Raw genomic sequence first — 27957 nt, forward strand, 5'->3', positions numbered from 1 at the left:
AGAGGGCAAATATGGAGCCTAGAGGGAGCATAGAAGGGGGGAAGAAAGACTTATGGGGAAAAAATGATTTGGCACATTCTCAGAGCAAAAGGGAGACCCATTTGAAGGCCCTTCCCTATATGTATAGTGAAGCGGTACATAATGTTGGGATTGGCTATTGACACATCCAGCAGGAGAATCGCAATGACTCCATTTCCATTCATTGCGATCTGAGGTTTTCACAGAGACGATGAGAGTGTACTTGACCAGAGAAGGTTTGAGCATCAGTAAGGAGGTTGTTGTTTTTAAATACTTCCACCTGCTTAAGGCAGTCCCCTCTTTTTATTAGCAAGGCTATGGATGATCCCTTGTTGATGAAACCTTGCAAATATAGAACAGGTTCGATGTATGAGACATCGATGTCCTGTTAACAGATTTCAAATCAAATGATGGGGTTGCGAAATATACAAGCTAGGTGAGTACTCAGAATTTCTTTGACAATTCAACTCGTGATTCAGAATTTTGACACAACTCAATGTAACATTTGAATGCAGAAGGTGTAATGTAGGGGCATGCATCCAAGGTGGCCACATACGTGGAGGGTGATGTTAGGGGCTACAGTGGATAGAGATAGGCAGATGAAAACATCTTGGCAGAGAGAATTTCTAGATTGTTTCCCAATAAAGTCTCACGTGGCATTGGAAAGGCTCTTCTCTGTTCCATTATATGTTCTTAAGGGTTTTCATTGTGGTTTTAAGGTTAGCAAGGTATTTTTTGAATTGCTTGCCAGTTTTTAATTTTCTTAACAAGGCAGTGTTATTGAGCAGGCTGTGGTTTTGAAAGTGTGCGAGATCCATTTGTCATGGATTGAGTTGGCAGGCTATCAGGCAGCGGAGTCTGCCTGGCTCTGAGGCGGCTGCTCTAAATGTCTCAGCAGTCTAAGATCTATATATGTTGTGAGACCTTGTTTTGGGGGTTGCAACTGTACCAATGGGAGTGGTTTAGCAGCGGTATCCTAAGACCACAATACTATTAGACCCTAAACTGGAAAACCAGTTACTCCTCCGTATCCCTTGACCAGCCCAGGAAACAAGGAAGAGCAATTGAAGGCCTACCCAAAAATGTGATGTGAGCTAGACACTTAAACACACAATAGGAACAATAATACCACTTAATAACTAAATATCCAGTCAGTAATTTGCTTTAGTAAAAGAAAAGTGCTTTAATTCAAATAAGGTGACATAAGGTACATGAAATGATGATAGACAAAGACAACTAAAGGTCTATAGCAACTACCTGGCCACAGATACATCAACAAACATGACAATTGTGCTTATGTGCTGAACGCTATCAAAATCTGTAACTTAGATTCAATTGACAACATTATCCAATATACACTGGCTGCAAAAACTAAGTCTGCAGCATCATAACACCATCAGGGGCCCTGAGAAAAAGGCTGTGAAAACATCAGCAAATACATTACAGACTTTTAAAGATAATCTCCATAGTGTAACAGTTCCCCTTGGTACACATCCAAATTAAATGTATACGTTTATTTCCACAGCAGTGATTTAATTTTGCTTGCTGATTCAGGAAGCTTTAAGGGGCACATGTCAGCAAAAAAAAAACTGTGGACTCACCTCCCAGTTCAGAAACTATGTGCCCTGGTAAGCCAAAATATCATATGTTAGGGCCATAGGAGAAGGTCCTGTGACTGAACACAACCAACCGGAGTCCATTAACCTACGATTAGTAGTTGAGGAATTACATTTGGTTCTGGCGAAGTACCCCAGAGTTCCCACTACAAGCACAAGATGGTTCAGCACCATATACCTTTGTCATAGTTGAGAAACTGCAGTGCCAGGGCTGACCACTGATCTCCACTAATGGACTGTTGTCAATAACAACAGCAAAGACAAGCCAGAAAACCATGGGCCAGGGGGTTCAAATGTGAATATATATGGATCCACGCACGCTAGAAATATGGTGTTGACTGTTCCAATTCAGGGTTCCCTCTTCCCACTACCTCTCTGGCTCGTCTGACTAAGGGTTGACACCAAGGCAATCCTTAAAGCCTCTGGCCGACAAATACTGGATATCCTGCAGCACAGAGAGTGTCAGGGACAGAGGAACCTCAGCAATATGTGCAATCGTTTATGATTCTTCCGCTAGGCCCTTCACAATTCTAGATATACCACCACCATATTACATTGCATGAAAAAATATTGCATCCACTGTATTAGCCTGACCTTTACCTAAGACCTCCAGGTAAGACTAGGTAACCAGATGCAAAGATAAGACTACTAATCTTATAGTTGCTTTGCTGATTCAGTGATCGGCGATGCACTGGATGCAATATTTTTGGTAGTCGATATTATCAAGCCTTCTATAAAGTCATACAAACCAATGAAGACGCTGTTACAAACCAACTGGCTAGAGAGGATCATGTGTCCTGGAAGGGTTTCTTCTGTTCTGTGGATTTCATGGCAAGTGAGCATTCTTTCATCTCAGTGTCTTTTTCTATGTCAGCAGTCTTTCCTTGAACAGCAAAGGTGCACTCTGCTTTTTCTTGATTCTTGGGATATAATTTGCCTCTATCATATCTTGTAAGAAAGGTAGTCACCAGGACAGTGCTATATCTGGATTTCAGTTTTCTCAGCTACATTTGTGTGGAGCTCTACGTTGGATGGAGTGAAATCCAGGAAGTTGTACTAGTCAAAATGGCCAGTAATTACAGTCAGAGCTGGCCAATCAACTGTCTTGAAATCTTTGAACTATGGTGGGTGGCTCCTCCATTCACACCATGTTAGGTCACTGTGTGATTAGCACATGGTCCACAGGGGTCTCTCCTGAGCTGGTGCCCTCTCAACCTCAGAGCACAGTTATGTGGTCTCAAATTAGTAAACAGGGAGAGAGAACCCTCAGTGGTTCACGTGATTGTCAAGACCACTGGTAGGAAACAACTGAAACTGATACAGGGCATGATTGCTCTCCAAATCCATGTAGGGTTTGACACATCTTCCAGGCATGAGAACGTTTCTAGGGAGATGTACCTCATTGATTTGTGATGGGACAGTGTTGCAACAGTGAACATGATTTCATGGTGGTAATTCCATTGCGGTGTTTATTGCCAAAGACATCTATTATTAGATAGTCTCTAAAGATCGTGTTGATTGTGGATCTGGCTGAGGGGAAAGTCACAGTTTTGAACTGACACAGCTCAGCTGCTTCCAGGCTGGAGTCTAGGGCTATGGGTGAAGCAGTTGATCCTTGCAGCAGTGATACCACGCATGACTTGAGGCCATAGCAGATTATATTGTGGTTTTCACCCAGGAGTATGATATGCCACATTCACCCAGATGTTAACGGAGGAAGGTTTGAGAATTATTTAGGCCTTGAATACTACTTTCACATTGATTAGATGTTGAAAGTTGGTGCTTCTGAGAATCATTTAGGGTTCCCTAGTCAGTTTCACTGATGGATAATGTTTCTCTGGTTCATTCAGCATTCAATAAATATTGCAGCTATATTGCACAGAAACTGCATCTTATGAAAAAGTAAGAAATTGGATACTGTCTCGGTTTCTATTTACACTTACAAGTGTACTCTACATGTGTGTTTACTTGTCACAGAATCAATATAATCGCGTTCAGGTTGCATCTCTTACACAATGCAGCAACAAGTTTAATGAGAACCATTCTTTCTAGTAGAAAAGGTTTATACATCACAAGTAAAACCCAAATGTTTTTTATTTAGGTATTAACCCTTAACCATTTTCTTTTTTTTTTGCTCCAGGTACGTTAACCGTGTACTGGTTCACGATGTGGCTTTGGACCAAAAATGGTATTTCCTCTGTAACTCTTGGCTGTCCATTGATGTGGGCGAGTGTGTCCTGGATAAGGTGTTCAGTATAGCAACTGAAGAGGACATGCGACAATTTAGGTATCAATCATGAATTTTGCTATTTTGCTTCTACTAATGTACAGGGACATAATGTAAAGTTACTGTAGCTTGGAAATGTGATCCATAACTTTGATGTTTAAGTATATTTCCCTCTATTGTTTTTTTTCTTAACTTAAGAACTTCAAATTAAAAGGTCCTCCATTAAACAAAAACAGAGTTATCTATATCTTGATAGCAACCATAAACACATTTCATACTCAGAGAGAGAATCTCAAAGAAGAAAGTTGACAGATTTATAGAAATGAAAAGTCAGAAATAAAGGCTAATCACAGACTTTAGACCAGTTTGACTGTGTGGAGGGAACTACCTCCTGGCATTAAGCCATTGGTGAAGAAAGCTCAGTCCTAGAGGAACCTGGTCCCAATGCCTGGAGGCATCGCAGACTTCTTATATAGATCATGCTTTGTCTAAAGGCCAAGGGTCCCATGGTGTTCCCCTACAATCAAGGTAGATATTCATCATTGAACATATCGAGGATACATAGAAGGTGACACTGAATTGTGGGATCATAATGCCATCTCAGGATTCTAGTGATATGGCCAAACACAAAACCAAACATCGGCTGTTTGTAGATGTCACTAGAACCTAAGACAAGGTCAGTTTGGGCTTGAAAACTTGGCTTGGTGTTAACGTTGTGTGTGCCTTCCAGTGGTCAAAGAGATGAGGAGTCTCAGTCCTTTATTCATGTCCTTGGTGTTATGTCCTTGGTTTTCCCTGGATATTTTTGTGGAAATGATAACCACAGGGTGGGTGAATCAGGACAAGATCTTCCATAAGGTGAAATAAAGCAGAAGCCTTTTTTGTGATGACACACACTTGAAGGCAGGAAATAGAATCAGTAGGGTTCTTGTAGGGATGAATAATGGCTCGGCAGGCAGTAAAACATAAAGTTAATCCTAATCCTGACACAAGAAGAGAAAGAAAATTGACAGTCATGAAACAGAGTTAGTAGAACAATGCATGTGGCTACCCATTTAAACCAGCATGGGCTGAGGACATTCATTTATTAAAAGAAAAATGTACAGTAGTCACTCTCACTTGGTATTCAATCTTTCTGCAGCAATGCTACCCCCTTTTCTACTCTCATAGCTGCTAGGTTCTTTATATCCATATACGTATAATTCGTATCACATAGTCTAGCAACAATCTGAGACCTCACAAAGAAATGTTTTACCTGCATAGCTTGGTTCACATTCTTTTGGACCTCCATGCTTTAGTTGTGTAGCATTTGTCCACCACCAAATCTTTGCAAATGGTGCTCTTAAAAAAAGTGTGAAGTAAAAAAAACATTTATTTTGTATGAGCTCTGTTTGCACATTTTTAGTGGTGGGGTCATACAATCAAATTGTCAGATGGTAGGACAAAGTACAGGACGGATACAAGTACACGTAATGAATAAACAGTGACTGGATTGGGCAGGACGCGGTGGGTCAGAGGCAGAATAAAAGCAAAACACTGTACAAACAGAGAACATGAAAAATAAAGCAGTAGCTGGGAATGACTTAGAAGGACACGCAGTTGGCCTGATTCACAAAAGGCAACTTGGAGTAAAATATGTAGTACTCCAGTAGTACTACTTCTTGTACTACAATTCACAAACCTCTCCAACCTTTACTAGGGCATGTGTGTGATTTACATGTGCACACTTTATTTTTTTGGGGTCCTTCAGGGGGCCTTTGGCCACCGGGCACCTTTGGCTTTGCCTTAGCTAATTTGCGATTATAAATTTGGTAATTGCAAATTAGCTAATGCAAAACCATTTCCACTTATGGGCCTTTCGGCCCATTGTAACAAATGAAGTAATATTACCTAATAGTGATTCGCTATTTATTGTTTTGCTATTAGGTAAGTTTAAGCAATCGCAAAATCTTTTGCCATTCGTACATAAATAGCATTTTGCGATTACCAAATAGCGATTCAGTAAAAATCGCTATTTGAGAATCACAAAATGCTTTTTTGATACTTCTGGCCCTAAGACAATAACTATTTACAAAATACACTTCTAATTCTACTAGAGCATATTCTAAAGCATTGGTTTGGTGGTATGGGTAATAGGGTATAGCCGCCAATAGGTGGTTTCACTAGATATTTGTAAGGTGAGGTTCTGAGTGGTGACGGTGCTGAAGGGTAAGGGAGAGCCACCCGCCTCCCTACGTTTTTGTGGCATAAGCAACAAGATACAATCATTGTTAAACCCCAGCACACGTAAATTCAAATGATAGTTTTAGATGATATTCACACATAAAACAGTAGATCAATCAGTCAATTTTCTCTTCCTTTAATCAGTCTTCAAGCTTTTAGTAAGTAAAACATTCTCAAGCCAAAACATGTTTCGTCGCCTCAGTAATTTTGGACATGCGACTTGTTCACGGCTAGGTGAAAAATAATATGAGAACTCACATTACTTGTTATTAGCATCCATTTGTTTCACCAAAACAAATGTGCTCACAGGGGAAATATCCAAAATAAGTGCCTGTGCGTGCATATAGTTAATGGAGTGACATTTCAATTCAGGTGTAAACATAAAATCGAAAAAGGATTTACACAATTACGTCCATTTTTGTCTGGAATCCGAAGTGCACGTGTCCTTGATAGTTTATGTGATGAGATGTAGTTCTATGTGTCTTTTTTGCACCAAATTATCAGAAAAGAAAGAAGAAGAATCATCAATATGTCACCCAGTGACCAAGACAAGAAACCACCACCTTAATCTCCAAATTCATAGACATCTAAAATGTCTAATTTGTAATTGTATCTCAATATAAGATAACCAACCTGAACGGTTACACTGTATTGCAGTCTGTGAACAAAACACAAAAGCATATACATATATCATTCCTTGTTCTAAAGGTCCGCATGATCAAATAAATGCTGTACTTAGTAAATGTGCCTCCGAAACAACCTATTTATACATACTTCCAATGTGGCGATAATTCCAGGCCACATTAATCCTGTGGAGTGGGGTGCACTCCAAAATTTATAAATATACTCTGCTGGGCAAATACCGGTTTACTTCGGTTTCTCTGTATACATGCTCCCGAATCTATGAGGGGAAACAAAACAGAAACCGACCTGGCTTACCAACGGGGTTATTCACTAAAAGTACTCTCTATTTGATGGCAAAACATCACAAATCCGCGCCCTGTCGCGGCGTAACCAAATCTAAACTTAGCAGTCCTTACTTGAGAGAAATGTGCCGCCGTTCCGCGTACTAGTCCCCACGCTGGTCTCCTCGAGTGCGAGTGCCGGCATTGTTCAAAGAACGTCCTGATAAGTTGGTCTGCTGGATCACATGATCACGTCCCAAGCGCGTGATCACGTGGGCAGTTGTAAACAAACTCCATATTTGAATGGGCAAAATTCTCAAGATTGCAAAATAATCCTCATGTGCCTGCCCCTGTATTTATCCATGCATAACGTACTTTTCATTGGTAATACCCCCCAGAATATCTAACAAAATTTAATTTAATGCAAAGTGTTTTTTATATAATTATAATGTTAAGAAAAGGGAAAGTGGACGATTAACGAAAACTCCATCTTTAAACGGGCAAAATCCTGCGTGTGACGTGGTCCTCTCTTATATCTGCCCCTGTATTCGTGTTCATATGTGTGAGGTTAAGTAATATTTCCGAAGCGACTCAAAGGTATCTTTAAAGATCCACGTGACATGAGTGTTTGACATTTCTCAAGTAAATGTATGGGATTATGATAACGTCCACATATTTGTTTGACCCCTTCCATTGGCGATGCCCATAACACTACAAAATATCTATAAATGCCAAGTGTGTAAACTTCAGGCATTAATTGAATCTGGGAAAGAATTCTTATTCTATTTATCTCGTTGTTCAAACGATCGTATTAGTCAAGGTGTACATCATGTCTTTTACAGTGGTTTCGAATACTGGTTTCGGAGGCGGTTATAGAGTACGATTTACGTGTTTATTCTGAGTTTATCACGTAGACCCGTGGGTCACTACCTGTCTCTATCTCATAAGTAGACCCACAACGTCTCAACTCCAATAGCCAATGGTCAGGCACCCAATTTCATTAATTGAAGCATAGTGGCTCTAGTCACCATTGATATATATCCAGCCCTTGTTATTGTCTCCATTATGTGTATGTCCTTACTCCATAGCTCAAATGTTGCTGTCAGTGACTATTGTATGTAAGTGACATTACTGCACATCAACCAAGGCATTGTACATCGTTATATCTATTTTTTTCATGTATTTACTGTATATTGCATAGTAGTCTCACATCAGATCACATCAGAATTACATAGATTGCTAGGCTCAACTATGTAAACTTCGCTTTCATGTATTTACTGTACATTGCATAGTAGTCTCACATCAGATCACATCAGACTTACATAGATTGTTAGGCTCAACTATGTAAACTTCGCTCTATCTGTGGTTCTCATTTTCCTAAGAAATAGTGCATCTCCTGGTCAACATTCATCCCAGTGTCTGTTGTCCGTAACTTGAGAATCCAGGATGTCTAATTTCTGCGCAATCGCAGTTCTTTGTTACCTCCCCTCGGGCATCTCAAGGTCTGTTCTATCCTGTAAAAAGAGAAGTCTTTGTGCTGTCCTTGTGCATGGCAGTCTGTGATATGTGTCGCGAGAGGGTATCTGAGGTCGCCCTGTTTGACCACCCTCATGTGTTCCCGAATCCTCTCACGCAATGGTCTTATAGTACTCCCCACATATTTTTTGTGGCATCTGCATTCAATTATGTATACAACAAAATTTGAGCTGCAGTTTATGTTATTGGTAATCTTGTAGCGCTTGCCGTCAGGGCCCATGAAGCCTAGTTTCCTATTGTTAGCCCATTTGCATGCTGTGCAGTGTCCACACCCGTAAAACACCACTGAACGTGCTGTCAGCCAGTTAGTGTCTGTTCTTGGTGTGGGGTAACTAGGGCTCAACAGGTTCCTGAGACACATTCGTCTCCTCTGTTATTTCTGGTCTGTAATTAATAGAACCGGTCAGTGTTGCATCCTCATTCAAAATGTGCCAATGTCTATTAAGACTCTTACTCAGGACACTTGAAAGGTTGTTGTAATTAGTAATGAATCTGATTTTAGTGTCTTTTCTCTTCTTCTAAGTATTTTCTCTCAGAGTTTTCTCTCTCCCTGTCTTTTCAATCCTTTCTTTTGCCTTTTCTAGGATACGTCTGTCATATCCCCGTTGTTTGAAGCGTTGTGTCATTGCTTCTGTACATGCTTTGAACTCAGGCTCTGAACTGCAGTTGCGTCTTGCTCGCACTAATTCCCCATAGGGGATAGCATTAATCTGGTGGGAGGGGTGCGCGCTTGATGCATGTAGGATTGTGTTGCTTGCTGTGCTCTTGCGGTAAAGTCTACTGTGGATTTGATCATCCCTGACATATAGTTCTATGTCAAGAAATGCTATTCTCTCTTTACTATATTTATATGTGAATCTGATGTTCAGGGTGTTACTGTTGAGGTGTTCTACAAATTCAACCAGTTTGCCAGTGTCTCCCGTCCAGATCATCAAACAGTCGTCGATGTATCTGCCCCAAAATAGAATGGAGTCTGTCCATTTTGTGCCATCAGAGCCCCAGATCCACCTCTCCTCGAGCCAGCCCATGAAGAGCTTGGTGCAAAAAAGATACATATAGAACTACATCTCATCACATAAACTATCAAGGCCACGTGCACTTTGGATTCCAGACAAAAATGGACGTAATTGTGTAAATCCTTTTTCGATTTTTTGTTTACACCTAAATTGAAATGTCACTCCATTAACTATATGCACGCACAGGCACTTATTTTGGATATTTCCCCTGGGAGCACATTTGTTTTGGTGAAACAAATGGATGCTAATAACAAGTAATGTGAGTTCTCATATTGTTTTTTACCTAGCCGTGAACAAGTGGCATGTACAAAATTACTGAGGCAACGAAACACGTGTTGGCTTGAGAACGTTTTACTTACTGAAAGCTTGAAGATTGATTAAAGGAAGAGAAAATCGACTGATTGATCTACTGTTTTATGTGTGAATAACATCTAAAACTATCATTTGAATTTACGTGTGCTGGGGTATAACAATCATTAATTCTACTAGAGCATCAATAGTGACAAGCAACAAAACAGGTTTAAATATATTTCAGCTATACCTTGGAGTAAATGAAGTAACACACATGTCCAACCACTGGTAGTACAGCAAACTCTCAAAGAAATAACTAGAAGCATGCTATAACAGTAACACCCCTAAGGACAGCGGTTATTAGCCTATGGTCCATGGACCCATGGGGGGTCTGCAACACCTAAACGGGAGGGGTCCACAACAGTTTAGAAAATAAATAATATTAGCATTTTTATGAAGTACACACACATTAAAAGCAAACTGTAAACGTGTTCATTTTAAAACACTCTGTAAAGGTGAAGGAATTTGAAACTGAAAGCTAAAATTGTGTAATTCACAAAGGTAACTTACACTTGTGAGTAATTTACACGTTTAATTTACTCTGATACATTTGTGCAACTTTACTACCTTTGGCTATTCACAAACTCTGAGTGTAAAGTTACTCAAAAGTGTAGACTTATACACATTCCTACCTCCTGAAAAAGGTCTTGGAGCCAAAGTTACAAGTGTGAGTTAGTACTGCTAAAAAAGAAACTGTAGTAAGTCCCACACCATTCACTGCCAACCATTGATATTGCAACACCATCCCATAATGGAGACTGTGACTTAAATTAAAATCCCATAGAAAATAATGTTAAAATAAATTAAATTATTTACAATAGTTAAAAATCTAAATAAATACACTGTAATATTAAAAAACATCTAAAAATAGTTTAAATTTTTTTATAAATTCTATAATATTTTATTAAACTTATTTGAATTTATAGATGAATGGAACAATAATTTTTAATAAAATATAGTTAAGTTATTCTTCATTAATTCCATACATCAGTTTTAATAATTGGTAATGCATACTTTTTCTACTTTAAGTGAGAATTTATTTTTTAATGTAAACTTTAAAAAATCATTTTAATTTAATTTGATGAATTTAAATGAATGATTTAATTCGAAATTAAATTAATGTGCTGCAGCATTTTTTTTATTTTGTTCTTTATTTAAAATAAATATATAAAATGAATTTAACATAAAAATATTTTTACAAATGTATTATAAATTTTAATACTGTTTTATAATTTTCCCTATGCTTTACCATAGGGAAGTCTCCACCATGACTGCGGAGCCTCTCTCTGACAAAGTATAGGGTTAAGTTAACACACAAAAAATATTACAAATAATTTTATGTTATATATTGATGTAAATCATTTGTTTATATTAATTTCAAATGTAGAGCAAAATAAAAAAAGCAATAGCACTATTAACTGAATTTTAAATTAAATCATTCATTAAATTAAAGATAGTAACTCGAATACAAATAGTTTCTGAAGTTTAAATTAAAAACTTAATTACCACCTACAGTACAAAATTACTTTCTTATTATGCATTAATACTCATTGAAAGTGATGTATATGATTCATTAAATGTAAAGTAAATATATTGTGATAAATTCTATTGTTACAGTAACTGATAAATTGCAAAAAGAATGTTAAAATATTTTATAAAAAATGTTTTATTTCTAGATTATTTTAAACATTTAATTATATTTATTTATATTTTGACTATTTTAAATCATTTAAGTTAATTTAACAATATTTCCTATTGAGTTTTATTTTAAGTCCCTACTCTCATTCTTTCTATGGGAGGGTGTTGCAGTGTAGTTGGCCAAGTGTGGTGCTGGACTTACTCCAGCTCTGAGCTGGAGTAATTTACTTTTGTTTTGGGTCCCTTTTGACCTTAGTAACTTTAGAAGTGCAGTTTGTGAATAGTAATGAGCTTACTCATTTGTGGGTCCCTCCTTAAATCCCTCCCTAACCTTTCTAAACCCTTCCTTACTCATCACTAAAGCCCTTCCATTTAGTAGTAGGTATGCTCCTTTTTCCAGCCGCTCTCCTTGGTCCCACCCCTACTTATTATTGGGTAGTAAACTTACATGTGTGAGCATTTCCTTATAGAAAAGGCAAGAGAGGAGATGGTGGAGATTTACACCTGTAGGTTTGTGAATAGCATTCTGTAATACTTTAGTAGTTCTATTGTAGTACTACCAAACATACTACAAAATGTAGTTTGTGAACAGGTCCTTAGGTTGGTATCCTTAGCTGATGTGTGGGAGCATTACAAGAACAGCAAATGATAGTATAGTTGGTTGTTGCCTTCAGTAGAAGCACTAAATTGTGTCCTCAGAAAGAGAAGATGCATTAAGAGTAAGACACAACAGTCATTTGCTGGAATCTTTGATATCACTTTGTCCTTTTAAATAAAACAAAATTTTGAAAAGCTACAACCTTCCCATTAAAATTATAATTTTAACTTTTATATATTTTTTGTTTGTGAATTAAAGAAAACATGTCATAATTTATGGATTTGTTTGATGTTTAATTGTTTCTGTATTTTTGAGTATTTTCGGAGGTATAAATCACAGAAATTACTTAGGGAGGAGTGCCCAGTTTCCATTTTCAACATAATTTAAAAAGTCTAATGGCCCAATTACAAGTTTGCTGGTGTGGAAGCAGAATCGCCGCACCACTGCCCACTCCCACACAGCCAAACTCCTGTGTGCACCGCCTGCCAGATTACGACTTTAACAGACACTGGCTGGCGGTTCTTTTGCTGTCCCACAGCGTTATCCATAAAATAGGCACCGCAATGGGAACGTCAATACCTGCATGGCATGGACTGGTGAAGTCCATGCTGTGCAGGTACTGGGGTTCATGCACACAGGGGGCCACAACATGCTCACTGCATGCACTTCATGGCCCAGATGCAAGAGGGGGCCCTGTAGGGCCCTCTTTGTTTCCTCACTGCCACGGTTTTCATGGAGGAGGAACCGCCTTGGAAACCGTGGCAGAAAGGAAACTCATAAAATGTTTGGCAGGACCACGGCAGTTCCCCCAAGCATTTTGTGGCCTCAACACCGTCTCACCACTGCCAGGAATCTCTGATTCCTGGCGGTTGCGGTGGTGCAATGGCAGTCTGACAGCCCAACTTTTAATGGGGTGGGCGGACTGCCATAGCAGTGGTGGCTGGACAGCTACCTCCGTGCCGCCACAAGTCTGGCAGACCTCGGGTCGCTAGACTCGTAATCAGGCCCTAAAATTATTGAAATGAATTAAAGATATAACGTATAACCAAGTGTGTTACAAATTACATAAATATATAAATATTACTTAGGGTGGATGTTTATAATTGTAAATGAATGTTCAAAAAAGAAAAATATATATTTCAATTATTTGAATATTTAATGCAAAATTAGTTTTAGAAGGTAGTATGTTGTTTATTTTTGTAAGTAGTCTTAGGTTACTATCATTTTACATTTTTATTTTCCATTAAACTAATTTCATTTTTTTTTTTTAAATGATAAACTTTCCCCAAATTTTTCTATAAGGAGAGAGGAGATCACAAACAGGTGGAAGGTTACTAATAGTAACTCTTCAAGTGTAAATTCAGTTTTAGGAGTCCCCACCCCCTCATTTGAGAGGGTGGAGACTCTTAAGTCTACACCTTGGTGCAAATCTCCACTTGTAAATGGTGACTAACAAAAAAGTGAAGATTTACACCTAGGCAGAGGAGTATACCTTTGTGATTCTAGGCAGCATGTATGTATTTGGGGGGTAGGAACTTGTGGAGTTTCACTCCACGGAATTTTGCAGAATTACAGAAAAACTCAATGACATTTTGCGAAATTCCACCAATGAGCGGAAAATATGCAGCTCATGCTGCAATTTAGTCGCTTGTAACATGAGCAGCGCTCAAAATCAGTGCAAACAGCCCCATGCGTTGTGCAAGATTGCACGTCCATTCAAGTTGATTTTACTGCCTCTTGAGTAGAAAATATTATTGAGTGGCAAGAAAATACTTGAATGGCAGCCCTCTAACCACTCTCAAAGGCCGGTGACCGTCAGCTTTAGAAAATCGTGCTAGGGGATACCAAATCTCAGTCGCTCTCGCCAGCTCATATATTCTGGAGCCCCGGACGAGAAAAATTGTGCCATGCGGCGATTGGCAAAATTTGGCCAGAACTGCACAATAAAGAGCAACACAGAGATGCCGATTCCGATCTGGGTCTGAAAGCACTCCAACCGAGCCAGATCTGGAGTGTTTTCCGACTGAGCCGGAATCCTGCAGTCCGACCGAGCGAGTACGATGCAGCTTTATGCTGCCAGACTTGGTTTGGTTGGACTCTCATAGAGGTCCATGGGAGCCGGTCGTACGACGCGTACATGGGCTTCCATTGACTGAATGGGTACATCTCACGCAGGGGCGCCCCCTACAGTGGGTACACGTCGGTGCCATCCGCACCGTACATGCCTGTGTTGGGAGTACCCTTGGGTCTCCCCCTGTGTCCGAGTCATAGGGCTGCAGGCGACAGGGGGTCCGATGCGGACCCCCAAAGGCAACGGCCCGGAAGTTTTGCGAGCCGGACAATCCGGCTTGCACAGGCTGTCCAACGCATGCATCGTACTGGCTCGTCCGCAAATCGCATCCATTGCACGCCACGGTTAGCTTCCGACCGAGACATACGGAGCGGTTCGGACCCAGAAATGACTCGGTCAGTGAATTTCACGTAGCTCGCATCGTACTTGCTCGCTCGCACTGCTGTACGAGTCGTGCGGAAAACACGCGTTTGCCTCGTCTTTTTTTTACGGTCGGATCGCATTCGGTGCCCTTCCGACCCGGATCGGAATCGGCCCCAGAGTGGCCAAAATTCCTCCAATTCCACAGGTGGAATGGAACATTCCGCCCAATACAAACTTATTATGGTTATACCACAAAATATATATCATAAGCAAGTAGTGTTCAACTTTGGTCTACAAGGGGCAACATGTCAGGCTACTTGATGAGAAAACTGCTCCCTTTAAAATTAATTTTATGTATATCATGTGAATGTTCTGACCAATCTGGCATGGAATCAGGACCAAGGTCAGCACTGCAGACAAAATAGAGATTTGTCATTTATTGCTTCTTGCCCCATGATTTAATAAAGGCCATTTTTGGGCCTTTTTTGTAACTGAAAGGCACCGACTGGCTCCTTACTGCACATTATAGAAGTAGTAGACTTGCAGGGATGAAACTCCAAGGCCTACAATTGGTATAATTACAGAGACATTTGAGGCAAAGTATTGTTCTTGGGTATGCAGAGTAAGGGTTGTACTCAGGTAGATTATGATAAACGTACATACCAATGATATGTGTTTTCTTTTTCCAGCAATATCTTCTTCATGAAGACGTCAAAAGGTTTCAGAGATGGACATATCTGGTATTCTGTTTTCAGCCGCTCTCCTAGAAGCCCTTTCACACGAGCACAGAGGGTGTCCTGCTGCTTCTCTCTGTTGCTGTGTACAATGCTCACCAGCATAATGTTTTGGGGAGTACCAACAGACCCAGCTGAACAAAAAATGGATTTAGGTAATCTTACTGATCTTCTGCCTGTTGTTAACACAAAACTTTGATCATGTGTGTAGAAATAAATTCACGATTAAGTATTTTCAGACTAGTACACAAATAATTCAGAATGTTGTTGATTGCACAGTATTGCACATTCTTGATGTTGGTAAATCGCTTGCTCCTGAAGTCTTATATCAATGAGGATACACTATGGGGCTGATTCCGATGTCGGATGGACTCACGTCCGTCCGACATCGGTCAGGAGCCATAACCGACCGACCTGCTGTCGTCGGTTAAGGCCCTGCAAGTACGATGCGACCGAACAGGGTTCATCACATTCGTATACTTCACGATGCAAGCATGCATTCCAAGCGGAATGCATGCTTGCAGTGCGAAAAGCAGGGGTGCAGTTCATCCCTGCACCCTGTGACCGGCACCCCAAGGTGCCTGCCACTGGGTGCAGGGATCCACAGAGGGGCACCGTCGGTGCCCCCAGGCTGCCATTCGGCAGCCTCACACCCATGGGGGCCCCACTGGGGGCCACAAAGACAGTTTCCGACTGCCTTTTCGTGCTGGGAAGACCGTCACGAAAAGGCAGTGAAAAACTGCCATCGTACTCCCTCGGATGCAAAGAGGCGGCCGAGGGAGTACTGAGGGATTTCCAGACGGCGGACGGGCTCTCTGAGCCTGTTGTCCGCAATCCGGAAATCCGAGTCGGATTCCTTTCCGACCGTGCCCATCATAATGGCTCGGTCGGAAAGGAATCTGGCCGACACCTTCCGATTTGGTCGGAAGGGCTCCGACCATCGGTCGGAGCCCTTTCGACCGAAATCGAAATTGGCGCCTATGTATCAATTATACATGTCCAGCAGCAAGGTCTTACTTCGATCAATGGAAGCTTCAGGGTGAATGCCACTCAACGACACACGGGCTGCTGCCTGATCAAGCCTTTGGACCGAAATACGCATGTACTGTGTATATATATGTAACTATATATGTAACTATATATGTGTGTGTGTGTGTGTGTGTGTGTGTGTGTGTGTGTGTGTGTGTGTGTGTGTGTGTGTGTGCGTGTGCGTGTGTGTGTGTGTGTGTGTGTGTGTGTGTGTGTGTGTGTGTGTGTGTGTGTGTGGGTTTGTGTTACTATCCTTGTGGGGACTTGGGTGTGATAACACACTCACGCTGTGGGGACTTGATTGCACTGTGGGGACCTGAACCCAGGTCCCCACAAGGCAATGTCCTTTAAATGATAGAAAATGGCTTCAGGAACATCTGTGTCAATTTTTACAACTTTTTAAAAAATTGTCTTGTGGGGACCTGTGTTTCATAAAGTGTGTTTATATTTCTGCTCAGCTCTGCCCCTGTAGACAGGAGGCGGTACTGCAGTCTTAAACACACTTTGCATTTAAACACACTTTGTTCACCAGGAACACAAGTTAGCAGCAGAAAGCACAGATATTTCAAAGGAAAAGCTGCAAAACCCTGTGCTAAAAAATATTTTTCATGCAAAGTAACATTTTCCCCATTTAATAAAGTAAAACTTTATTTACATGAAAATTTTGAATTTAAACTATTTGAGTTTAGAAATTGTTAGTGGTTGTATAAACATTGCTAAAAGCAATTTGGGCACGTTTTAAATCCCAGATTACGTCACTATTGCAGTTTGATCCTTATTTGCAATTAAAGAATGATGTTGCATTAAAACATGATACAATATAAACTGACAAATTTGATTACATATTAATATTCACTTTGGAATATGTTCTTCGGATGATGGCTAGATGAGTGAGTTCCTAGAGTTGCATTGTGCTAACAGCTACGCTCTCTCAGACGCCAAACTGCAGTAATGTCATGCCCACAGCATGGGGAAGTTTAATTTTAATAGAAAAAGCATGTTCTTAGAACATTAGCTACATTCTTCGAAAATATATTCAAATGTTGCCATAAGATGAAATAACATTTAAATCCTTTGAATTGCTTAATTTCCAAACTATTCCCAATGCTTTACAAATTAAAGCAGCTTCATTCCCAAAGATGGGTGAAGAACAGTCATATAACGAGCATTGGCAAAGCCAACAGGTGTCACCTACGAGACAGCTACTGGCTTTGACAGAGTTTTTTTGACCTGCTGTACAGCAGCGTCCCTGCTCTGCCGCATGGATGCAATTGAAATTAAAACAAATTAAAAGCACTATAATGCAGCCAAAACAGACCACATCATGACACTTATTTTTATTGCTGGCAGGAGGGTGGGTTGTGTGAGGGGTCAACACTATCAACAGAGGAGGTGGGTAAAAGAAAAATCACTGATGCTGCCACTACTGATCACAGTATATAAAGAAGTTGTCAGAGCCTCCTTGGCCTTATTCAATTATAAAATGCAGGCTCTGATATATATGAACCTTAACAAAGTAGGTGCAGAGACACAGGGTCCTGGTTCACCCTAATTAGTGGCTATGTTTTAAAAGCCAAAACAGGGGAGGTGGATAGGACACCAAATCCCTATCTTGCATTAGGGCTCACAGTGCCCTTACTACTGCGTTGGCACCTACACTTATTACAGTTTGGACTTAGTGCTTCAGCTAAGGTGCAAAGTTCTGCTGTAAAATGGGCCATCTCATGTTGGTGTCCACTTCAATTTGCCCTTCCTGTGTATTTAAATATAGTTTGCCTTCCAAGATCATACTAGTTTAACTACAGCATACTGCAGTAGCATAGGCTGTGCTCAACCACCTGCCTTATGACTGAGAAGGTCTTCAAGCCGAAAGTGTGGAGAGGATGTGGCGTTATGCTAGAGCTGCAAACTTGGAACTCGATTCTTGACATTGGCTTGACATCCTGTGATTCTGGTCAAATCACTTTATCTCCCTGTGCCTAAAGAAATTGTACATGACTTAACTGGTGCTCATGTAAAGTGCTTCAAAGAGGAGTGACACAAGCACAGCACTGGTGGGAATGAGGGATTACAGAAGTATGTGAGAAGTGGCTTTTATTGCTTCACCATAAGAACTTTTGTGTGGGTCAAGCCTACTAATGCATTCACAGCTATGGGTGAGGGTGATATAGACTACTGCTCAGGTCTCGAGATCTGTCATGAGGTAGCTGCAGCCTGTGACACATCACTACTAGACATACTGAGAAGATGAACTGCCTGTGTGTTGATATTCCTTCCTCTTTCCTTCAATTGGCAATGTTACTATCATCTGCCTTGAGAAGAAACTCAGGCAGAGCTTCAGGGCAATGACCCTCACACATAACAAATTTCCCATTAACAAGTGAATAGGCCGGTGCACCTGAACCTTCTTAAGTTGATTCTACTCCCATAGTGGGAGATGGGCCCTGCTAGTAAGAGCACACCTTCGGGAAGAGAAGCAGTATGTGTTGTGCCTGACCTAAGACCTTGAAGGCAACTAGACAGGAAATGAAGGATCCAAAACAGAGGGCTTCACTGATCAAAGACATTTGCTCACGGCATTACCTACATCAATATCAAAATGTTCAGAGCACATAATGCTGTACACAGATGAATCATATTAGCTACTCAGAGCCCTTACTATGACTATACACTTATACTGTATAAAAAAAAATTACTCAATCCTGGAGAGCCTCATACTCCACCCAAGAGAAGAAAGGCTTTCACCGCAGACATAGGGTGCATAAAGAATGGACAAGTATATCACATTAAGGGGGTGAAAAGTCTCTTGTTTAGAAGTGAATTTTTTTTGGCATAATATGTTGTCTATGATCATATTGGTCAGCAGTTGGGAGCAGAGATTGTGGGATTCGCTTAACTGCAGACTATAAAGAGTGTTTATAACATTTGGAGGCCTACCTTTAGCAAGGAATCTACCATACTTATATTGGAATTGAAGCATGAATGTTGCTGTAAATATACTGTCATTTAAGGAGGGCAGCACGTTTTAATATTTTGGGTACGCCTAGAAAATTAATGGTATACATCTAAGAAGAAAGAGCCATAGCATGGATATGGGTGCGGGCAGAAAACAGTAGATGTGTGTCTGTTTTGGAATGTAATTGCACTACATTACCTACAGCTCATATCCTAGCATGGATTGAGTCTAAGTTAGTGGCTAAGCTGTAGATAGTATATTATATAAATACAACCATGATTTATTCACATTTTGATCATGTACTCATGTGGCATTGAGAGGGATTCAATCAACTTTGCCACATAAAATGATTTTTGTGTCAAACGTTGACGTGAGTGCAGCACCAAATTCTCTGCTCTGTGGTGCACAAACCCACTATCAGGGTGGGAACAGTTCAAAGACAACTGGAATACGCACAAAGCCAGATCTACTCAACTAATGTGTCCTGCCTTTGCATGAAGTTATACCACCAAATGAAACCAGGAGCAAACAATGGGTATACGGAAAAGCCTAGGATATTTCCTGACACACATGTAATTTCTGCAAAAATATCCACTTGACACAGCTTACTTGACATTGTGTTAAAATTTGTACTGGAGAGCTTCATTATATATAAATTTCACAAAAGGCACTACTAGCTTTCCTTATCACTGTCATGCAATGCTTAGAATCACACAAAACAGACATCATTGGCATGCGACTCTTTGAAAATATGGTGCTGTACTATTTTTACTGTTTGTCCAAGGGAGTGCAATGGAAGATTACAAATTATTATATAGCACTGTCCCATGTTTAGTTTATCTAGATCACTGGGTGGCACCACAGCTCCATGTTTCTGAACTAGAGAGTAGCCAGAAAATGAATATACTTCCCGATTTTGAACTAAAGCTTTGATGGCATCAAGTAAGTGAGCCCAACCCGCCCTAGCTGAGCTCCCTTGTTACCTCCATCCAAGCATCCTTTCACCCTACCACCTTTTGATATCCACTATTTCACCTTTACAATGTGTCAGTCATTCATTCTTTCATCCATCATTCATTCTTTCCCATTACATCCATCAAGCCATACATCTATCCAGTCTGCCATCCATCTATCCACTTTGCTATTCATCCACTCTGCCATGCATCCATCCATCCACCCACTCTGTCATCCCTCTCTCCATTCTGCCATCCATTCCTTCATCCACTCTGCCATCCATCCATTATCCACTCTAACGTCCATCCATTCACTCTTCCATGTATCCTCTCTGCCATCCACCCATCCACTCTACCATCTATATACTCACTCAGCCATCCATCTAGCCATTCATCATCATCCATCCATCCACTGTGCCATTCATCTACCCACTCAACCATTCATCATCCATCCATCCATCTATCTATCCACTCTGTCATCCATCCACTCTGTCATCCATTCAGCCACCCATCTACTCTGTCATCCATTCACTCATTCATCCACTCTGCCTTACATAACTAAATTCATCCACTCAGTGATCGATCTATCCATCCATCACTTTAATCTGTCATCCTTTCACCTGCCCATCTACCTATTCATTCATCCATCCAGCAATACCTTTACTTTGCCATCATTTCACCTGTCCATTCACCTATCCATTGCTTTACGCTGCCATCCATCCATGTCTTACCTCTGCCATCCTTTCAGATGTTCATCCACCTATCCATTCACTCTCTCATCCATCCAGCTATTTACTCTGCCGTTCTTTCACCTATCCTTCCATTTATCTATCCATCCATCACTTTGCCATCCATCCATGTCTTACCTCTGCCATCCTTTCACATGTTCATCCACCTATTAATGTGCTCTCTCATCCATCCAGCCATTTACTCTGCGATCCTTTCACCTGTCCATCCAACTATCCATTCATTTCATGCATCCTTTCACCCACTCATCCATCAACCCACTCATTCATCCACCTACTCATACACCCATCTTCCTTCCTTTCACCCATCCTTCCTTTAAATATTCCTTCTTTCTTTCCTTTTCCTTTTTACTCATCCTTTGTTCTTACTTTCTCCTGTTTGCTTTTCTGTTGAGGCAGAATTCCTTTATTGCATTAATTACGACATTTAGTCTGCTCAGGACAGAATAGGAGCAAAATAACTACAGCTCCCGCTGTAGCTGCTGAAGCAACACAACACCCCTGTTTCTGAGCTGTGCTAGCTCCTGCTTATTCACTAACTTGTACTTATCAAGTTATTGCATGCCCACATAGACATTCTGGGTTAATTCAAAACAGGCACACTGCTCCCTTCAGCATGATATGCTTTCTGGACTCTATAAGCATGTAACTTGAGTAAGAAGAGTCTTAGACTGTCCACTGAACTGTGATCATTCACAACAGGTGTGTTTGTGGATTTGCAGCCAGTCAGGGAAGACTTCTCAAGAGTGGCTGAACTGCCCAATAACTACACCTTATCTCTGTGGGGACTTGAACATGTTATTAACTACACATTATTTATGGGGAGATTTGAACATTATATTCACACACTTTCTTTGTGGGGACTTGAATAAGACACAATCTGTGTGAGCTCTTGAACCGTCCTATAATCACACACTATTTGTGTGGGCACTTAAACATCATAATCTTCACACACAATAGTTGAGGTGACTTGAACATGATTACCTTCACACACAATCTCTTTGAGATCTTAAACATTCCTATAATCACACACTATCCTCATTACGATGTCGGTCTGAAGGCGTCTGACCGACAGTCGGATTCCCCTAGACCGTGTTGGGACCCATCCGTCCAGCTCAGTCAGAAACAATTCTGACGGACCGATTATGATGCCCGCGATCGAAAGGTGACTTCTGAATCTGTTCCGACCAGCATTTGGAGAATCCAAGTCGGTCGGAACTGATTCTTACTGTTCAACTGTCAGCGTTTCTGCCTGACCAATTACGATGTCAGATTCCAACAGCCTTTCCGACTAGGTCTGTCTGACCCAAAAAGGCTGTTGGAAACTGACTTTGGGGGCCCCTAGCACGCCTCCCTTTATCCTGAGTCCTCCGGTTTGGGCTAGAGGGGATATCCAAGGGACCCCCTGAGAAACCATGCACAGTGTGGCAGGCTCCATGGGATGCCCGCAACAGGGAGCAAGGTTTTCCACAGACACCCATTTTCCCAATAGGAGCCTGTGTTGTCAGTCGGAACACAGGTTCTCATTGAAGTCAATGGGAGTCCTTCCGAACGGTGTCTGGAAGCATCGTAATTGGTCGGGCAGAACCACCGACCACGAGTTAGTTAGAACCGAATCCGACAAGGAGTCGGGTAGTGTAGTTTCCGACCAACATCATAATGAGGCACTAAGTATGTGCGGGGTTGAACATACCTATAATGCATGTTTGAACATGAACAATTGTACCTTCACATGCTATCTATGTAAGGACATGAAGATCATCTTTAAACACTGTCACTGTGGGGACTCGAAGACTACTATTGTTGCACACTATCTCTGTAGGGACTTGAACATAATAATAAACACACACTATCTTTGTGACTGCTTGAACACCCAGTAACCACATACTATCTCTGTGGGGAGATTTGACTATTATATTCACATACTATCTTTGTGGGGACTTGAATATGATTAACTTCACACACAATCTGTGGGAGGCCTTGAATATTCCCATAATCACACATGTCCTGATTCACAAAGGTAAACTTACATTTTTGTGTATGTTTATGACATTTTGCAATTCACAAAGCAATTTTACAAGTAGTATCTTTACAACTCCTTATCTTTTTATGTGCAGAGTCCCTGCCACGAGTTTAGAGACTCTACAGCCGTAAAGATACTACTCGTAAAATGACTTTGTGAATTGCAAAAATTTGTAAGCTTAAACAAAAGTTTAATTTGACCTTTATGAATCAGGACCACAGTATCTCAATGACACTAGAACAGCATTTTAGTGGAGACTTGAGCATGATCATCAACCGCTATCTTTGTGGCGACTTGAACATGATTATCTTCACACACAATGGCTGTGAGGTCTTGAACTTTCATGTAATCGCTTAATTTCTTTGGGGACTTAAACATCATTATCTACACAGTATTTACATGCTCTTTCTTTGTGGGAATTTGATCATCATTACCTTCTCACACCGTCTCTTCGAGGTCTTGATCGTACCTATAAGCACACACAATCTTTGGAAAACTTGAACATCCCTATAATCACACACTATGCATATGCAGATTTGAGGTTCACTGATGAAATATCGATGTACAAAATATCGATATACAAAAATATCGATGCAAAAATATAGGGGCCAATTAGGATGGCGGGTGGATCGCCCCCGCTGAGCCCGCCATCTATACCTGAAAGACCCCCCGCCATATTAGACCGGCGGAAAAGGAGCATAACATGGTGGCCGCGTCTGCAAGACACTGCCATCCCTATTACGATGCTGGCAGAAAGCAGCCTTTCCATGGCGGCATTGCCGCCATGGACAGGCAGGCCGTTCCTGCTGTTGGGGGCCCATTGCGGGCCCCCAGGGTGTTGGGGGGTGCACATGGGGGGTACCTATGGTACTCCCCTACATATGCATGCACAAGGTGGCAGGCACCGGGCGGTGCCGGTCACATTGTGCATGCAAATGCACAACATGCCTTTTTTACATTGCGGCAGGTGGCGCTTACAGCACCGCCCGCCGCAATGTAAAAAATGCGGGATGCGCCCGCCAGTGTGGCGGGCGCATCCTAATTTGAATGGCGGAACCGCCGCAACATCGGCGGTCAGTCCTGTGCCCCGATGCGGTGGCGGGCGGACATAGTCCGTCCATCGTAATAGGCCCCATAGAGCACAAAAATATCGACTCCCTATATTTAAACAGGTAAGTACAAGAATATCAAAGAAAAAATATTGTAGTAAAAAATATAGATGTACAAAATATCGACTTAAATATATATATTACATAAAATAAATATATCAAATATTATTTTTAACAAAATTAATTTAATATACATTTTAACTAAATATAACAAATTTAATTAAAAACATATAAACACACAAACATAAAAATGTCTACATATACATATATTTACTTAAATATAATTTATTAACTATTATCTTTATTTCATTTTTTAACTTTTAAATATAAAAAAAATATACATATATCAATAATTTAAAATAAAAAAATACCCATTTTAAAATAAATTCAAACAGTTAACTAAAAATTACTAAACCCACTCCAGTGAGTGCAACAGTTGGGAAAGTGCTGGATAGCGGATGAGTAAAAATTACTATTCCCACTCCAGTGAGTACAACAGTAGGAAAAGAGCTGGATAGCGGATGAGTAAAACTACTATTCTCAGTCCAGTGAGTGCAACAGTAAGGAAAGTGCTGGATAGCAGAGGGGTAAAAATTACTATTCCCACTCCAGTGAGTGCAACAGTAGGGAAAGTGCTGGATAGCGGATGGGTAAAAATTACTATTCCCACTCCAGTGAGTGCAACAGTAGGGAAAGTGCTGGATGGCGGAGGAATAAAAATTACTATTCCCACTCCATTGAGTGCAACAGTAAGGAAAGTACTGGATGGCGGAGCGGTAAAAATGACTATTCCCACTCCAGTTACTGCAACAGTAGGGAAAGAGCTGGCTAGCGGATGAGTGAAAATTACTGGTCCCACTCCAGTGAGTGCAACAGTAGGGAAAGTGCTGGATGGCGGAGGGTTAAAAATTAATACTCCCACTCCAGTGAGTGCAACAGTAGGGAAAGTGCTGGATAGCGGAGGGGTAAAAATTACTATTCCACCCCAGTGAGTGCAACAGTAGGGAAAGAGCTGGATAGCAGATGAGTAAAAATTACTATTACCGTCTCCAGTAAGTGCAACAGTAGGGAAAGTGCTGGATGGCGGAGGAAGAAAAATTACTATTCCCACTCCAGTGAGTGCAACAGTAGGAAAAGAGCTGGATAGCATATGAGTAAAAATTACTGTTCCCACTCCAGTGAGTGCAACAGTAGAGAAAGTGCTGGATGGCGGAGGAGTAAAAATTACTATTCCCACTCCAGTGAGTGCAACAGTAAGGAAAGTGTTGGATAGCAGAGAAACAAATTAATAATATTTAAATATTTTTTTAAATGTAAATATAAAAAAATAAACAATATTTAAAAACAGATTAAATATATTTAACATTAACGTTAAATATATTCATTACAGATATCAAAAAGGTAGAACTATTTTCTAAAATAAATACATTTATAAACAATATTTATTTAAAATAAGCAAGCAAAAATAAGCAAATATATTTTTACGTAGACAATCTCTTGTTCATAATCAATGAGACATGGCTGGCCAACCCCCGCTACAACACACAGCCCTGGTTTTTTTACGTAGGGGATCTTTCATGCGCAATCTATGAGATGTGGTTTGCCTAGCCCGTAGAACGTAAAACCTTTGCTTTGTTCAAAGGTCTTCACAGAGTCCACTCTTTCCAGACACCCAGACCACTATTAGGTGGCAAAGTTCCAAATAGGCCCTGTCTTCACCCTAAAGTGAAGCATTTGTAGGTAGACGACCTCAATGAGAAGTAAGTGGTCATGCCTCTACAAAACTGACAAAAAATATACTTTTGTAAGCTGTGGTGCATCACTCACAGAGCAATAAAAAGCAAAGAAATGAATTTCCTCTGATCAAAATACAACAAATATTTCCATCCAGGGAGCTTACATCATAAGCTGATACTGTGTTTACTAATGCCTGCCCAGAAGAAAAGTGTAGGTGATGCTACCTTCTCCATTCAAGCCACCAAATAATGGAACTCCCTTCATGAAATGATTAGAGCTGCTGAGAATCACATAGACTTCCAAAGAGTGGTTAAGATTGAGGTTTCCCCAACATAATAAATCAGAGAAACTATATGATCTCTTTCACAACGAGTACCCTCATACATTCTGACCACTCTGCCTATAAACAGACGACACTGAAAGACCCTTTAAAATTAAGGGAGAACTAAAGCACAATCACTTTATAAACACCCCCCTTAGTAACATCAGGGGAGAACCAGATCACCCTACAAATATATCAGTCATGTGTCCGTCTCAAAAATACATAAAGAACAATAGTTGCAAATCACAGAGATCATCCCTCCTCCAAATCTCACCTGACCAACCCAAGGTATAAAAATTGGGCATAACACAGTACCTCACATTAGAAAAAAGGAAGCATAAAGTTGTAAACAAAGGAAATATTCATTCCGCTTTCCATTAACATGAACTCACATTATTGATCACACCTCCCTCCTAATAACTTAATCTACCACAAAACACTGGAGGAAACGCATGCAAGAGTTTCTTGAGAGCACAACACTAGCCGCACTAATCAAAAATAACTAACAATCCCTAATGACCACCAGACTAACCACAGACCTTGAGTACTGAAATAGTGTGCTACCTGCACAAAACACTTCAATATCTAGTCAGTGGTAGTAAGAGCTATATAAAGCAATTGAAATACAATAAACTGGCTTGAATACTTTTTGGCTGCAAGTTACTAACTCCTTTATGGTGTGCTAAATTCCATACTACAGATTTCGTTGTAATACATCATGTTTGCAAGCAGATTATCTTTTATTTGAAAGAGCAAGATAACGAGAATTTAAGTGGTTTGTGAGACGAGTGATGGTGTGACCATGTATTATAAGCCATAAAGTCCTCTCTGCTGTATGTTAAAAGGATATTGCAAATCACCTTGTAATTTGAATGGCTTACAAAGGAATTTGGATTTTAGCCATATTCTGCTAAACAGGATCATGGAACTCCTTACTGATTTCCAATATCCTCTCCATGTACAGCAGCAGTGACTGTAACCCATTTAAAAACATTTTTGGTGTTCCCGCCCGACCAAATAAAATACTATCTCCTTCTATATTTCATTGCTTATCTTATGTATTTCTGTTCTATTTATATTCCAGTTAAATAAAGTCCTTTTTTAACAACATAAAGTACAGACTGGATATTGATGTTATTAAGTGCTGTTCACTGTTACATACTATGGGGCCGATTCCGATCCGGACCGAAAGGGCACCGAACACGATCAGGACGGAAAAACTACGAGCCGTACGCGTGTTTTCCGGCCGACTCGTACAGCTGTACGAGCGAGCAAGTACGATGCGAGCTACATGAAATTCACCGACCGAGTAGTTTCCGGGTCCGAACCACTCCGTACGTCTCGGTCGTAAGCTAACCGTGGCGTGCAATGGATGCGATTCATGACCGAGCCAGTACGATGCACGCGTCGGACAGCCTGTGCGAGCCGGAGTGTCCGGCTCGCAAATTGTCCGGGTGGTTGCCTTTGAGGGGTCCGCGTCGGACACCCTGTCACCCGCAGCCCTATGACTCGCACACAGGGGGAGACCCATGGATCTCCCCAACACAGGCATGTACGGTGCGGATGGCACCGACGCGTACCCACTGTAAGGGACGCACTTGTCCGCGACGTACCCATTCAGTCAATGGGAGCCCATGTACGCGTCGTACGACCGGCTCCCATTGACTTCTATGGGAGTTCGACCGAACCGAGTCCAGCAGCATACGGCCGCATCGTACTCGCTCGGTCGGACTGCAGGACTCCGGTTCGGTAGGAAAACACTCCGGATCCGGCTTAGTCGTAGTGC

The 27957-nt window shown here is 40.9% G+C and overlaps 1 protein-coding gene across 1 annotated transcript in view; it reads left to right on the forward strand.

Moving 5' to 3' along the window:
- LOC146776065 (polycystin-1-like protein 2) overlaps positions 1–27957 on the forward strand; it is an 865077-nt gene that overhangs the window by 599529 nt on the left and 237591 nt on the right. Inside the window, exons 27-28 of the mRNA XM_085637447.1 lie at positions 3775–3921; positions 15252–15451. Of these exons, the coding sequence (XP_085493573.1) occupies positions 3775–3921; positions 15252–15451 (347 nt within the window). The remainder of the gene's footprint in view (positions 1–3774; positions 3922–15251; positions 15452–27957) is intronic.

Source organism: Triturus cristatus, chromosome 12 (genome assembly GCF_964204655.1).
Source record: "Triturus cristatus chromosome 12, aTriCri1.1, whole genome shotgun sequence".
NCBI classification, from domain to species: Eukaryota; Metazoa; Chordata; class Amphibia; order Caudata; family Salamandridae; genus Triturus; species Triturus cristatus.